The 14,038-nt window shown below is 36.4% G+C and overlaps 2 protein-coding genes across 5 annotated transcripts in view; one reads left to right on the top strand and one right to left on the bottom strand.

The window, feature by feature from the left end:
- Positions 1-5,884, top strand: part of tspan9b (tetraspanin 9b) — a 52,636-nt gene extending 46,752 nt beyond the window's left edge. For all 3 annotated transcript variants that reach the window (XM_062994851.1, XM_062994859.1, XM_062994843.1), the window contains 3 exons: positions 1,310-1,441; positions 1,554-1,637; positions 3,650-5,884. In XM_062994851.1, coding sequence (XP_062850921.1) covers positions 1,310-1,441; positions 1,554-1,637; positions 3,650-3,721 — 288 coding nt within the window. In that variant the 3' untranslated portion in view covers positions 3,722-5,884. The remainder of the gene's footprint in view (positions 1-1,309; positions 1,442-1,553; positions 1,638-3,649) is intronic.
- Positions 5,885-10,896: 5,012 nt separating this feature from the next.
- elapor2b (endosome-lysosome associated apoptosis and autophagy regulator family member 2b) overlaps positions 10,897-14,038 on the bottom strand; it is a 28,356-nt gene continuing 25,214 nt past the window's right edge. Inside the window, exons 20-22 of one of the 2 annotated variants that reach the window (XM_063005297.1) lie at positions 13,167-13,345; positions 12,919-13,087; positions 10,897-11,227 (exon numbers count right to left, since the gene is read on the bottom strand). In XM_063005297.1, the coding sequence (XP_062861367.1) occupies positions 11,159-11,227; positions 12,919-13,087; positions 13,167-13,345 (417 nt within the window). In that variant the 3' untranslated portion in view covers positions 10,897-11,158. Of the gene's footprint in view, positions 11,231-12,918; positions 13,088-13,166; positions 13,346-14,038 lie in introns of both variants that reach the window. The other variant, XM_063005304.1, reaches the window with a different exon arrangement.

The following is a 14,038-nucleotide window of genomic DNA, read 5'->3' on the forward strand; positions in this document are numbered from 1 at the left end:
TGGTTTAGACATTAATGGCTGTATATTGAGTTATTTTGAGGGAAGAATAAATTTACACTGTTATATAAGCTGCACACAGACTACTTTTCATTGTGTCAAAGTGTCATTTTGTCAGTGTTGTCCCATGAAAAGATATACTTAAATATCTGCAGAAATGTGAAGGGTGTACTCACTTTTGTGATACACTGTATAACTGTACGGAACAGTAGGTCAAAATACTGAACTACTCATAGTGTCATCAGTACTGATTTACTAAGTAGTTCACAGTATGCAATATGACACAGCCTATAAGCTTTAGCAAATTAGCATGCCGACTAGTTAAGGTTAAGTTAAATTTCTCATTCATTCACTTACTCACTTAACCGCTTATCCAATTAGGGTCGTGGGGGCGCTGGAGCCTATCCCAGCTTTTCAATGGGCACAAGGCACACAGTAACTCCCTGGATGGGGCACCAGTCTATCGCAGGACAGACACACATGTACACACCCATTCACCTATAGGGCAATTGAGTGTTTCCAATTAACCTGACTGTGGGAGGAAACCGGAGCTCCCGGAGGAAACTCAAGCAGACACGGGGAGAACATGCAAACTTCGCACAAAAAGGACCCGGACCGCCCTGCCTGGGAATCGAACCCAGGACCTTCTTGCTGTGAGGCGACAGTGCTACCCGCCAAGCCACCGTGCCGCCAAGTTAAATTTCACTTTCACAAAATCTTATCATTATGAGTAATTAATGTTACATTAATAAATTTTTACAGAATAAGATGTTTTAGAATGCCATTATAGCTGTGCTTTGATGTGCTTAACAATGGCAAACAGTAGAAAAGCTGAAGGCTGCATTAACATAGCAGCCCTGAGTAGAAAGTTGTATTTGAGTGGTATTTTTGGTATTAGAAACAAAATTTACTAAGTACTACATACATTTTTATTTTATGTACCTAATAAACATTTTTACAAAGTTCAGTAGTCCATTTTAATCTAACTCTACAGTCCTTCTGGTGAGCATATATTTAAGTTGTTAAAAAGATCCAGGTGCATCAGATTAGGGTACATTAGAGTAATATGACTGCATTGCAGTGCCTATAATGTTGATTATGCGTGGGAGATATTCATATAACCTAAGGATTCAGGTGGAACCATATACAGTCTATAATAAGTGAATTCTCTCCTCGTCTTTGTAGCCTCCCTCAACAGCAGTGTACCAACCTTCAGAGATTTTATCCATAACAAACTGGTTATTGTTTTAAGAAAATGGTCCCATAAATACTAGATGATACAGCAAGCTCTCTTTTTTTCTCTGTCTCTCAGTGGCAGTGCTGTGGTGTGACTGGGCACACAGACTGGCTTGATGCCCTGCCGGATAAGACAGTGCCAGACCGATGCTGTCAGGAGCATTATAAGGAGTGTGGGCGCAATTCCAGTAATGTCTTCTGGTCCAGGGTGAGTTCGTATGCGAGATGCAGAAGAGAAGCTAAAAAGCAGCTGCTACCAGACTGATCCAATCTTGCTTTTATCTTTGTAACCTTGTGCTAATTGGCATTTTTACCATTAGGGGTGCTACGAGAAGGTTGTGGACTGGCTTGATGATAACAAACACCTACTGGGCACCATTGCTATGTGTGTGCTGGTCATACAGGTATACAGAACAACACACACACACACACTCACACATCTGTGATGCAAGATTTCACAATATATTATACCATGACTATGACAATATTTGTTTACAATTGGCTGGCAGGTGTGTGGTAATCTCAGCATACAGTACTGTGCAAAAGTCTAAGGCCACCACTAGCTTTGTTGTTTTAGCACTAAAAAGTACAGACTTTATTTAGTATAGAAATAGGGAAACTGCAATAATCATTCAAACTCTCATGAAATACATGTTTATTTACATACGTGTACAGTAGTGTATGTACATTTTTGACTTTTGATTTTTTTTTGTACTTTTAAACCGTTAAAAAACAATATTTTTGCTATTAGTTTGCTAATCAGGTAAAATAAATAAATGATGTATTTCATGAATTAGAAAAACTTGGGATGCAGCAGAATTGGTGCTAAAAATGAGACAAACCACAGCGACAAATTGAATATTCATTTCAAGCAGCTAAATAAAAAAAATTAAACCTAATAAGGTATTGAATTTGGTTTGCTTGGTCTATAATTCTTTTGAAACTAAGCAAAAGCTAAACAATACCTCTCTGTTTAAACACTGATTGAAGGGCTATACTATAAACTAATTCTTGAGATTAAGAATCAAGCTGTTACTCAGATGGTGCAGCGGTAAAACACACTAGCACACCAGAGCTGACATTTCAAACTCATCGGTTTGAAACTTAGCTCTGCCATCCGGCTGCCTGGGCACCTACATGAACAATGATTGGCTGTTGTTTATACAGGGTGGGAGCCAGATGAGGAGTCCTCATAACTGAGGCAATTACGACCTCTGCCGGCCGATTGATGCCGCCTGCACAGAGACGAGGGATAATGCGTTGATCAGGGTGTGGCTCTCCGTACACAAAGCTGATCCGCATATGAACTTGCCTCGTGCAGGTGAAAAGATGCAGTCGGCTACTGCACACGTGGAGATCAGCATCAGTGGAGAGGAAGCAAAATGCAATTGGGTAATTAAATATGCTAAAACCGGGAGAAAAAGCTGAGAAAATGCATAAACAAAATATTAACAAATAAATAAAATTCAAATGAATACAATTTAAATTTGAAATATATTTTAGTGTGGCAACCTAAACCATGAAATTCACAGTATTTACAGTAACTCAAGCGCTTAGTTTAGACACAACAAAATCTTTACACTAGTCACCAGTCACATTCATTTGCAGTCACCTGCAAAATGTTTGGCTAAAAAAAAATATTCTAATTAATTAGCTTAATCTCATACAGAAAGTACTGGCAAAATATGTTTTATTAAAACCATGATTTACAAGTAATGTCAATGTTATGAGTTGCTTTTTCTGTTCATCTGAGGGTTCAGATACTCTTAAGCAGTCATCCATGAGCTCTGTTAAAGTGAGGTTAAATATAAGATGACAGGTCAGATTGTCTTAGTTATACGTGGAAATGTTGTAGCCTAGTGGTTAAGGTTCTGGACTAGTTATCAGAAGGCCCCACCACTACCAGGTTGCCACTGTTGAGCTCTTGAGCAAGGCCCTTAACCCTCGATGGATGGATGGATGGATGGATATTTACTTCATTAATCCTGAAGGAAATTAAGACTGTATACTGTAGCAATTGTTAGTTGCTTTGGATAAAAGCATCTACTAATGTAAATGTAATGTAAGTGAAATATTAAAAATATCAAAAAAATAACGATTGTTGTTGTGGTATTGTAAAATGAAAATACACAGTTGCAACAAAACGTTTGTAAACCCCTTTGTCATAACATTTCTTTCCTACCAAGCCAGTCAGAAATAAAAGAAAATCAAGGCAGTTTCATGGATTTTACATACTTTGTCTTTGTTAGTTTGTTAGAACAATTTGGACAGTTTTAGTTTCTGCTTCTAAGTTAATTTAAAATAATTAGATCGCTGTGAATGCACTGAAGTAAACAAGTGTTCTGTAGTATTAATAAATGATAACATGGAAGTTTTGAGTGTAATGTCTGTACTTATGTCATTTCTCGTTCTGCAGCTCCTCGGCATGGCGTTTTCCATGACCTTGTACCAGCAGATTCACGGGGCAGGAAAGAAGTACAGTGCCTAAATGAGAAGCCTTAAAGTACATTGACTACAATCCACAGTACCAGTAGCACAATTATCTAGCATTCTACCATCTGTTCCACCATTTATTCCATTTCTGGGTACTAGCAGTTCTAAAAACATTTGATTGTGTCTAAAATTCAGTTCAGAATTTTATTTTGTATATTGAAAACATTTCCAAAAATTGAAGAGTCATTTTAGAAGCAAATCATTTACAAGGAGACTTGATGCAAAAGACTGCCTATATGTATAATACTGTAACACATTTCTTTTTACTATCTCTTTCTTACACAATCATTTTTGCTCATGTAGAGACTGTTGGGTGTTGAGATGTTGGGTTATACTTCTTGTAAGACTTGAGTACATATGTGCACACAACCAGTGTGAGCATTGTTATATTTATCATCAGTGTTTCTTTCATATATCACACACTACTGTACTAAACAGTATATCAAATCAGTTTACCACCACACTGTGTTTCTATTTTGACATCCTGTATTTTTTTGTTTGTTTTTGCATTTTCCCCTTTTCTCCTAATTTAGCATATTCAATTCATCTTCCGCTGCTAGAGACTGCGGTGGTGTCCGAGGAGGGTATATTAGCCGGCCTCACGCTTCCTCAGACGTGTGCACAATCCACCGACCCACCGACTCTTTCTCTTAAGGGAAACACAATCCATGCCAGAAAAATAAACAGTGGTAGCTCAAGAAGGTCATTGGTTAGAGCCCCATCACCACCTAGGCAAGGCCCTTAACCCCAAAATACTTCCATTGCATTTGGTCAGAATTGTAAGGCGTCTGGATGAAAGCTTCTGCTAAATCTACACTTTTCTCCACTCATTTACTCAGGTATTTGTTTATTGTTACCTGTGTTCAGAATATAGTTTGGGATGCAGCTACTGAATGTCACCTGTATGTGTATGAGTGTACACTATATTGCCAAAAGTATTTGGATACATGACCATAAGCCTGTTGGATATCCCATTTCTAAAACAAATGTTATTAAAATAGACTGACCTCCATGAAATCTTTTAATCTAGAACAACTGCCACTCCTCTGAGAAGGCATCTCACAAGACTTTAAATTATGTCCTTGGGAATTTGTGCCCATTCAGTGAAAAAAGCAGTTGTCAAAAAAGGCTGGGCACTGATGTTGGTCAAGAAAGCCTCTATCGATGTTTCAGTTTAATAGAAAGCTGTTTAGTGGGGTTGAGGTCAGGGCTCTGTGCAGGCCACTGGAGGTTCTTTAAACCAAGATTTTATTCATGTCTTTATAGACCTTACTTTGTGCACAGGGGCACATAATAGAATTGATTTATTACAGTTACAATGTTAGCAATTGTTGTAGCTGAAACAAATTAATTAGAATTAGAAGGGGTGTCCCAATACTTTTGTCCATATAGTTTATGACTAAAGAAAAGCTAAGAGTTGGTTAAGGGCCGGTTGGCGACACTTGAAAGTTTTCTACCTTCTGGGATGTAAAAGAAACCAGTCCCCTTCATTGCATTGCAAATTAGACCGTGTTTATGGTTGTAGCTAGTTTGCATTTTCAGCCTGTAGAGGAGGCATTAACTAGTACTTCACCATTAAAATGTGGTTAGTACTTATAAATAAATACTTAAATAAGCAATGTATGAATGTTTCAAATCTAAAAACACATTTAACTCTGGCTGGATAAACTTCTGAAAAAGATTTACTACGTACTTATCTAGAAAATATCAAAAGATTAGCAAATTCCACATACATTTGTGCAGGAGGTTTGTAAAATGACGGCGTTTTGTAAGAAATTTAAGTTAATCAATCACATATTATATCATGTAAAACAGAGAAAAACGTTTGCTTTTACCATTTACGTGTATTGCACCAGGTAGACACTGCAGCTTTTTTAAAGGAACACAACATGCCCTGAGCGAATGCAAGGTACGAGCAGATATTTCACTGTTCATTTGTGGCAGTTTTATTATGGACAACACATACAATCAGTAAATCCAACAAACACAGGATTCACACTCCAGCCATGCTGCATACACAGATTTAAAAGCAAGTATAACCTGGCTTAAGAGCATGTATTGTTGAATTCTTATGATGAGCTAACTGTATAGTTGGGCACTTGTTTATCTGACATGGTTATCCTATAAATATAAGATGAATATATTGCTTTTCTCATTTTCTTTTGTTTGTGTGTGATGTGTGTGGGCAGATAGAAGTTTTCTTACAAACTGCTAGTTCTTTGACTTTTGGCCTGGGTAATCCAATAACTCTTTTTCTTTTTTGTTCTCCTTTTATTTCTTTTTTTTCTGATGTTCACTGATCTCTTCAAAGCAGATTTTCCTCCTGGGTGAACAAACCCTCCCAGTACAGATCATAAGATTCTGAGAGAGCCACAAGAGCAGAATCGATTTTAAAAATAAAAGACTGTCTTTTTTTTCTATAAAGGAAACACAAACAAACAGAATAGCACTTAAAGCAATGTGGTTAAATATAACATTTTCCAATTCAAGTATTGATTCATGTACATAAAATTTTTTTTACTAGCTCTCATGTAGCTGCATTTGATTTTAACATACGGTGGTACCTTACAACTCAACGTCCCCTAAACTAAAAATCTTTAAAACCCAACGCCCTTTGTCAAGAAATTTGTACCCTTAAACTCAACGTGTTTACCTTTTTTTTTTTTTTAATTAATTAATTTAATTTTAAATGAACAAGGAACAGCCGCTTTGTTCAGCGCATCTCTTGAGCGGTGCAGTAAGACGCCATCAGTGTGAATATGAGACGAATCTGCATTTGTGTGGAATAATCGTAAAATTCACTCTGAAAGCTCCACATGTGTCTATGTTTAGCTGGATTTTCCTTCTGTTTCAGTTTTAAACTTGTGTTGTAGCTCGGGGTTCTGAGAAATTGTAAGAATCAGATTTTTTTGAGAGAGTCTAAAACACTTTAAAAAAAAAAAAAAAAAAAGCTTAACGCAACCTAATGTATTAAAATTATGTCATAGAAACATTACACCCCTCTTAATTATTACTGCTCAGAAGTTCTCTCCACTAATGAAACTCCTCGCTCGTTTTAGTACAATAAGTCACATTAAGCTTTGTGCAACAGTTGTATTTCAGTGTTTTATATTATATGTGTGTTATTTTCAGTGTATAAGTGTCAAAAACAACCCCATTATTTTACATAAGCTTCTAACTCCCACCTACAATAATCCAATCATGCATTGAGGTTTCTTGTATTTTACTGTAAACTAAGGCACGCCCATATTTGCCAAATATATACAGTATAATACTGCAAATTATGCAGACAGTATTTTACTGTGAAATATTTACTGTAAATTTACAGCAATTTTTTACAGTGTAACCTAAAATATATGCAGTTCCACGGGACCATGGAACACATTAATAGGTTCCCCATACATCCTAATGGGAAAAAATACCTTGAAACTCAACGCCTTTTAAACTCAAAGCCACTCCCAGAACCAATTGACGTTGAGTTTCAAGGTACGACTGTATTACATTTTAAGCCAAAGTTGAATATTTTTTAACCTCCAAGTATTAAACTATTTGTTTCTTTTTTTTAATGTACTTCAAAGCAGGCTGCTTTCAACTGTTCAAGCTAAATGCAGTCAATATTAAGTGATTTATCTGCTGAATCACTTCCACTGGGTTATGATCTAAACACCAAGATCAATCTTTCCAAAATGGGAAAACAAATATTTTGTTTTTCCATGAACTGCAATTTGGAATGAATCCAATGACTGTAGTGTCTGCTCTCTCTAGATTTGAACGGTATTAAACTGAGCAGAATTTGCATTTTGTTCATTTTCTGTATTGCATGGCCGAAATATGTGTTGACACTCTTATACAAAACTATAGGAATTCATTTAGACGTGGTTTCTCTTGACTGCTGCAGATGCCTCCAGATCTTTATAAAGGTTTTTCTGTAGATTTTTAAAACATGACTGAGGGGATTTACTTCTATTCAGCCACTTAGGGAATTTGCAGATAATTTTGTCTTTGTTTACATTTTCCTACTGATCCAACTTTTTGAAATTAAGTTTGCATTAATGTACTAATTTAATTTTTGAAATGAAGTTAGTACAAATGTTCTAATTTATAATTATAAGTTGACACAACAGAATGTATTGGAAAAGCTATTCCTGACACAGACAACATTTCCCAATACAGCTTGGTTTACAGTGTCCACTGGGGCCAAATATCCTAATTATATTAATCGTGGAACTCCTGGAAATAAATGTACCAACTTATGAACATCATTGATCTAGAAATATTTGTTTATTATTATTATTATGAAGTCCTTAACATCCCTACTTTCATTATAAGTAAGTGATGAACTCTGTGATACCAAATTATTTCCCAACAAAAGAGAAAAGCATTCTTAAAATTTATTACAGCGTTAGCTTAACAACAGCAGAAAAGAGAACAAGAAATATTGAATCAAGAAAAAAATACACAACAATACAAAATAGCAAATAGAAAAGTGTAGGCTACTGGCTTTTGCTCTCCTTAGTATCCATGGAAACTGATGGGAAAGGGGCTTTAGGTCCCTCTGAGACAATAGGTAGGTATTAAACTGGAAACTAAAGGTCCTCTGCATAATCCTCTGCAGGTATGATTTCCTCTGGCTCCCTCTGTCAGCTAAATAGTACATCAATGTTCCGGCTGTGGGTTCTTTACTCATCACTCTCTTATTCATACACTGGTCCGTTATCATTATAATTTCAGTGAATTATATAATTATGCTCATAGTTTTTTGAAGGAATTTTAAGCTACATCAGATGTAGTCAAGACAGGTTTGACATCTGCTTTTTGGACTGCAGCTACTAAATATCAGATTTAACATACAATAAGTGTTTAATAGCATGGAAAATAGTTTGGAACTATATTACAGTTCACAGTTTTACAACTCTGCTTTAAGATGTTTGGTGGGAGATGTAAAACATCACCATTGTAATCAAGCTTTACTTCAGTGCTGGAGTTATTAGGCTGGCATTTTCTGCTTTCTGCACAGAGGTACCCAGTGAGCCGAGGGGAATAAGAGAGATTATATAAATGCATGACAGGAGATCAACGTTTAGGTGTCTATTTTTTCAGTCCAAATCCCACGCTACATCAGGCTTTTACCTGCTACATACTCGTCTATATTGTGTCCTTAACTGCACTGACTAAGAATTAATGCAGTTTGATGCATACACAGTGGATATAAAAACTAGACATCCTTGTTAAAATTGCAGGGTTTTGTAATGTAAAAAAAATCAGACCAAGATGAATTATTTCAAATAATTTCCCTATTTAATGTGACCTATAATCTGTGCAATTCAATTAAAAAACTGAGATTGTTTAGAGAGAAAAAAACTAAAGCCTAAAATAATGAGGTTGCATAAGTGTGCACACCCTCCTATAACTGGGAACATGGCTGTGTTCAGAATTAACTAACCGCATTCAAACTCATGTTAAATAGAGGTCAGTGACACCTGCCTTCTATTAAAGCAACTCTTATTAACCCCATATAAGGTTCAGCTCCTCTAGTAGGATATTCCCAGCATTTAGTGAGTTGCATCTTACAGTAAAAGCCATAATCTGCATAGAGCTAACAAAGTATTAAAATATCTGCTGTATTTTTCATGTGTCTGGGTCGTCAAGTAGGGTGGGTGGGATGAAGGAATGCTGAATGCTTTCATAAAATCATAAAATGGTGCTTCAACAAAATATTTGTTTAAGGTTGTGCTAATTTATTCAAACCACCTTATTGTGTGTTTTTCTGTTTGTTTTTTTTACCCTCTGATAAAAGATTTTTCAGTTTTGGTTCAATCAAATTGCACAAATTATAGGTCACATTAAAGGTGGAAAATGATTAATCTTGCTCTCATTTTTAAATAAAAAAAAACCTGGCACTGTGACGGGTGTGTAGACTTTTTGTATCCACTGTATTAACTGTGTGTGGGTGGCACGGTGGCTCAGTGGGTAGCACTGTTGCCTCACAGCAAGAAGGTCCTGGGTTAGATCCCCAGGTGGGGTGGTCTGGGTCTGGGTCCTTTCTGTGTGGAGTTTGCATGTTCTCCCTGTGTCTGCATGGGTTTCCCCTAAGAGCTCCGGTTTCCTCCCACAGGCCAAAGACATGCCAGTGAGGTGAATTGGAGAAACTAAATTGACCATGACTGTGTGTGATATTAAACTTGTGTAAACTAAACAGTGAACTCATGAATCTTGTGTAATTAGTAACTACCATTTCTGTCATGAATGTAACCAAAGTGTGTAAAACATGACGTTACAATCCTAATAAATAAAAAAAGTATTAACTGTGCCAAAAATCTGAGACCACTAATAGTAAGCATTGATGTTTGCATTTTTTTAATGCAATTTTTTCATTAAAAATCATATAATTAAAGACAATCACTAGAATTTCTTAGTATTTGGTATGTCCCTCATTTTCTGTTATCAGCTGGCATGGACTTCACAAGTTTGTGCAAAATATATTAATTCATGTTATTTTAGCATATTCCAAATAGCAACTTGTGATTTCATTAAATTCTTGTTTTCTTCTGCATCCAAGTGCCTCATTCATTCTTGATGGAGTTTAGATCAGGTGACTGTGGAGGAAAGTCTATGACAATCAGCACTTTGGTCCTTAAACAGTTGAGGCAAAGCTTTCAGATTTGAGATTTACATAAAATCATTATATTACATGTAATATAAAAGCATTATATTACATTCAAGAAAATAGCATTTTTACAGGTGATCTCAGACTTTTGGTGTCACAATGTACAGAAATATTCAGCTACAATAAATCCTCAGCTTCAGAGTAAAACTAAAAGCAGACTTTGAAGAGCAAACCTGTCTTTGTTGATCACTACATTATGGGGTAAGAAGACAATGTATGTCACTAAACTGTGTTTTTTAACAGAAACAAACGATATTTTAGAGGCTTGTTTTATCTCATCACCACTGAATGCATCAAAGCATTAAAGTGACACCCTGAATTGCAGACCAGCATTATTTGACACAGGTTTTTAGGTCGTATTTGTATGAAATCTAGTGAAACTTGAAAGGATCGAGTCTGTGTTGTTAATGCTCACCACTGGAATGTCAGTACTGTTTTATTTGAATGAACTATTGATTAAAAGCTGTAATATATAGTGATCAAAGCCATTTGCAGTTGTTGTTCTGCGTTTACTGTGTAACAGTTTGTTGTTGTGTACATAAATGTATATAGTCATCTCACTTGAATTAGGGAGAAATGGTCAGCGTGTAAAGCGCTGCGTTTGATAAATATGTAAACAGTTACAGTTTCAGAGGATTGTCCAGACTTATTTGAAGAGGTTAAGATATGGGAGAGTCTGGATGCCTGAGCATGTGGACTCGAGTCTCTCTCTCTTTCTCCGCCTCTTTGTGTTGAGAGCGTTGTCCTCTTCCTGACGGTACTGTTCTATCCCCAGACCCATCTCTCTGTCTGAGACGACTTCAGCTGTACCGACTCACTGCTCGCTCCTTCACCCTGCTGTCACACACAAAAATGTTAGAATGATGAAGTCTAACTGTACACTGAGATGCTGGTTTATTAGGTACAGACACCTTGTACTTACACTAACTGTCAATATTCTCAAGTACAAAAAAAACAGAAACAGCACCTAAAAAGCCTAGCAGTAATGCATCAGAAACAACTACAATCAGCTGCACAGGCTGATTTCCAGTTAATAGTATGTAAAGAACACAAAGCTGCTCTGAAAATAAGATTTTTAACATGCGAGATTTCAAAGCAACATGAAGCAACAAAGAAAATTTCAGAGCGTGACTAACAGACAGCCAAACAGAATGAGGGGGGAGGGTTGTTGGCAGTTTAACATGTCATGGCAGCATAGGTCCAAGACACAAACAAACAGCGTCTGCTATGAGAAACACAAGTCTTAAATCATTTTATAAATGATCTGAGTTAGAAGTAGACCAGTCTTTCCCATATTTCCTACATTTATGTTCACTGAAATACAAGAGATGCCTTCAAACAGTAGCATAAGTTTTATATATGATGGTGCTCGGGTGGTGCAGCGGTAAATTCGCCAGCCTACTATAACTGGGATCCAGGTTTTAAATTTAGGCAGACAGACATGGTTGGCTGTGTGTGAGGCAGGGCGAGAAATCAACCTAATTCTACATTTAAAATGAAAGTGGCTGTCAGTAATTTAAAACCCAAAATCAGAAACATGTTTAACAGTATGGATAATGCAAATAAAAAACATACATTGATACATACTTTGACTTTTATTTCATCACAGACAGTATGAACCCAAGATATTTAATGTTTTGTCTGGTCAACTTCCTGCTTCAGGACACGGTTAACATAAGGCTTTTTTGCGCAGTCAAGTTTTAAGTGGCATTTGTTAGTGTAGTGTAGTGCTTGTAATCCCTTGCCCATGAGGCTATATGAGCTGTTGATGAATGACGGTTCTTGATGCAGTGCTGTTGGAGGGATTGGAGGTCACAGGTGTTCAACTTAGGCTTGCACCATTGCCCATATTACATACTAAAATTCCTCCAGATCCTTTAAATTGCTTAATAATATTATGCACTGTAGATGAAAACTAATGCAACTCACTTCCAGTCTTTCTTTAAGGTATATTGTTTTTAAACATTTCAATAATTTTCTCACTCATTTATTGAAAAAGTGGAGATCTTTTGCTCCTCAAAGACTCGTAGACTCTGCTTTTCTTCAAAATCATGATTACAATCACCTGTAGACATCACCTGTTTTAAATCACAACAATATTTAGTTTTTTAACTAATTTCTAGCCCTAAACTGCCCTGTCCCAACTTTTTTGGAATGTGTTTTGGAAGGCCTGAAATGCAGGAATGGGTGTATGTTGACAAATGAAATTATTTTGACCAGACAAAACATGAAATATCTTGGGTTCATCCTGTCTACAATTAAATAACAGTCAATGTAGGAAACACTGCATTTTCCATAGCGTCCCAGCTTTGCTGATCTGTGGCTGTAGAGTTCTGTTTAAAATAAAAAAATAACCAAATACAGTTTCCAAATAAAATTTTAAAGCACATAATTTGATAGCAGCTAGACTGTGCAAAGAACCTAACCAAATATTTGTTATAATCTGATTTAAATTCACAGACCTCACCTGTAATGGATCATGTGTACATATTTAAACTAATAATTGCTTTTTCATGGTTTCTGACCTTGTTGGCAATAGCCTTTAATTTGCCCAGCAATGATGCCGTGTTTGAGTAGACGACATCATCTTCATTCTCTTCACCTTCTCCTTCCGCCAGTGCACAGCTGTCCGCCGCTGGCAGTTCACACTCCTTATTGGATGACATCACAAGCCGAGAGTACTTGTACTCCAGCCTAGTGGAAAACAAAGAAAAAAGTCAGTAACTAATTTAGCCTGTTTTACTTTTAGCATTGACTGATGGAGGTTAGTCACCTCTTGTTTTTCTTCCAGAAGTAACATGTGAGAGAGATAAGGAGGACAGCCAGAAATGCCCCAACCCCTATTCCAATCTTCAGCCATAGAGGCACTGCTTCACAGGGGGTAGAGCTCTTCTCAGGGAGCAATGCACCTTTTGTACAAAGTTTTGGCTCGTTCCACACATAAAGGATGTCCTAGTGCAAAAATATAAGAAGTAAACGTAAACTAAGTTTCAGAAGATTCAGGATGTAAACGTTTCAACGAGTAGTTCAACCACAAATGCATTTTTGTTGACTTTGAATAGTTCGCAACCATACACTTTTACTTAAATAAAAAAAAATACTTCATCATAAATTAGTTGAATTAACTTTTTAGCTTACTCTCAGACTGACAAAATGAGAAAAAAAATTCACTCTTATTCAGAGAAAAATAATGGCTTGGATTAGTGGATTTGGCATGGATTTGTTATTATTTTTAACAAATCCATGTGCCACAATTATTGTCACCTCTAGAAATAAGAAACAAAATGTAACTAAAGCACTTTAATGTTTTTGAGTTCATTTATGTCTAGGAACTTTTAAGTAATAATCCATGACTCCTTGTTTTACTGGCGTATATGTATGAGGTGGCACAGAAGTCATATTCTCTTAGCCATTCTTCAACATGGTAAAGACAATGAAACAAAAAAGTTAAAACGTTCCAATCAGTGACTGTGACAGTGCAAGTTGCCTGGATGCGGACTTAAGTTTGTCTTGTCCACACAGTGTGGAGAATGGTAAGAAAGGCAAAAAAATCAACAATGATCACTATTGGACAATTACAATAAATTTAGCATCTTGGGACTTCAAACCTAATATCAGGTAGGGATGTTTCAACATGAGAACAAT

This window comes from Trichomycterus rosablanca, chromosome 1 (genome assembly GCF_030014385.1).
Source record: "Trichomycterus rosablanca isolate fTriRos1 chromosome 1, fTriRos1.hap1, whole genome shotgun sequence".
NCBI lineage: Eukaryota > Metazoa > Chordata > Actinopteri > Siluriformes > Trichomycteridae > Trichomycterus > Trichomycterus rosablanca.